Below are 2,003 nucleotides of genomic sequence, written 5' to 3' on the forward strand. Positions count from 1 at the left end.
AAGCAGAGACATTATTTTGCTGACTAAGGTCTGTCTAGTCAAGGCTATGGTTTTTCCTGTGGTCATGTATGGATGTGAGAGTTGGACTGTGAAGAAGGCTGAGCACCGAAGAATTGAAGCTTTTGAACTGTTGTGTTGGAGAAGACTCTTGAGAGTCCCTTGGACTGCAAGGAGATCCAACCAGTCCATTCTGAAGGAGATCTACCCTGGGATTTCTTTAGAAGGAATGATGCTGGTGAACTGTGAGGAGTTCGCCGAGTTCCAGGAATTACTCAAGGTGATGAGGACGATTGATGACAGAATAGTACATGAATTAAACACTACGGTTCCAACAGCTTCCTTTGCAGGGAAAATTGATGCCAGCCAAACCTGTAAACAACTTTACGAGTCATTGATGGAGGCCCACGCTAGTAGGGACAGAGTCATAAAAAACTGTATAGCTCAGACCTCATCAGTAGTAAAACAGCTCCGAGAAGAGAGAGAAAATAATTTGGATGATTTAACGTTATTAAAGCAACTTAGAAAAGAACAGACAAAGTTGAAATGGATGCAGTCAGAGCTGAATGTTGAAGAAGTGGTAAATGACAGGAGCTGGAAGGTGTTTAATGAACGCTGCCGAATTCACTTCAAGCCTCCAAAGAATGAATAAAAAGATACATATTTTTTTTTTAAGATGGACCGGGTCATCTCATAAAGAGTCAAGCATGACAGACATCAACGTGGTGGGCTTCCCAGGAAGCTTTCTGAGCCAACAGTCCAAGACCTTTTTTTGATTTCAGCCCCACTTAGCCAAGACCTCACATATAAATAATTCTGATAATTATGGAGAAATCAACTGCTATTTTATACTGACTCTGTAAAAAAAAAAAAGTTTTGTAACTATTAAAATAATTTTCTGACAAAAAAAAAAGAAGGAATGATGCTAAAACTGAAACTCCAGTACTTTGGCCACCTCATGTGAAGAGTTGACTCATTGGAAAAGACTCTGATGCTGGGAGGGATTGGGGGCAGGAGGAGAAGGGGACGACCGAGGATGAGATGGGTGGATGGCATCACTGACCCGATGGACATGAGTCTGAGTGAACTCTGGGAGATGGTGATGGACAAGGAGGCCTGGCGTGCTGCAATTCATGGGGTCAGAAAGAGTCGGACACGACTGACCGACTAAACTGACTGATTGTATACACAGCTGCATGCACACACACACACACACACACACACACACACACACACACAATAGGATATTACTCAGTCACAAAAAAGAATGAAAATTTGCTATTTGCAACAATATGGATGGACTTTTGTGAAAAATTCCTCAGTAAAAGAAGACAAATTAGAGAAAGTGAAAGACAAATACTCTGTAATATTATCTGTATGTGGTGTCTAAAAATGCAACAGACTAGTCAATGCAACAAAGAAGAAGCTGGCTTAAATCTCATCAGTCAAAAAATGAAGATCATGGCATCTGGTCCCATCACTTCATGGCAAATAGATGGGGAAACAATGGAAACAGTGACAGAATTTATTTTCTTTGGCTCAAAATCACTGAATATGGTGGCTGCAGCCATGCTCCTTAGAAGAAAAAAATAGAACAAACCTAGACAGCATATTAAAAAGCAGAGACATTCTTTTGCCAACAAAGCTCCATATAATCTAAGTTATGGTTTTTCCAGTAGTCATGTATGGATGCAAGAGTTGCAGCATAAAGAAAGCTGAGCAGCAAAGAATTTATGGTTTTGAACTGTGGTGTTGAGTAAGACTCTTCAGAGCCCCTTGGACAGCAAGGAGATACAAGCAGTCCATCCTAAGGGAAATCAGTCCTGAATATACATTGGAAAGAATGAAGCTGAAGCTGAAGCTCTAGTACTTTGGCCAACTGATGCAAAGAACTGACTGATTGGAAAAGACCCTGATACTGGAAAGACTGAAGTCTGATGAGAAGGGGGCAACAGAGGATGAAATGTTTGATTGGCATCACCTACTTGATGTACATGAGTTTGAGC

The 2,003-nt window shown here is 40.9% G+C and overlaps 1 protein-coding gene across 1 annotated transcript; it reads left to right on the forward strand.

The window, feature by feature from the left end:
* The first annotated feature begins 226 nt into the window (after positions 1–226).
* LOC114111203 (protein MIX23-like) lies at positions 227–667 on the forward strand. Its single transcript, XM_027962888.3, has one exon. It carries the CDS (start codon positions 227–229, stop codon positions 647–649), a length of 423 nt encoding a protein of 140 aa, XP_027818689.1. The 3' UTR covers positions 650–667.
* The last annotated feature ends 1,336 nt before the right edge of the window (positions 668–2,003 follow it).

Source organism: Ovis aries, chromosome X (assembly GCF_016772045.2).
Source record: "Ovis aries strain OAR_USU_Benz2616 breed Rambouillet chromosome X, ARS-UI_Ramb_v3.0, whole genome shotgun sequence".
NCBI classification, from domain to species: domain Eukaryota; kingdom Metazoa; phylum Chordata; class Mammalia; order Artiodactyla; family Bovidae; genus Ovis; species Ovis aries.

Bases quoted from the DNA above. Each gene is read 5' to 3' on its own strand.
- LOC114111203 (XM_027962888.3), top strand. From the start codon at position 227: ATGATGCTGGTGAACTGTGAGGAGTTCGCCGAGTTCCAGGAATTACTC.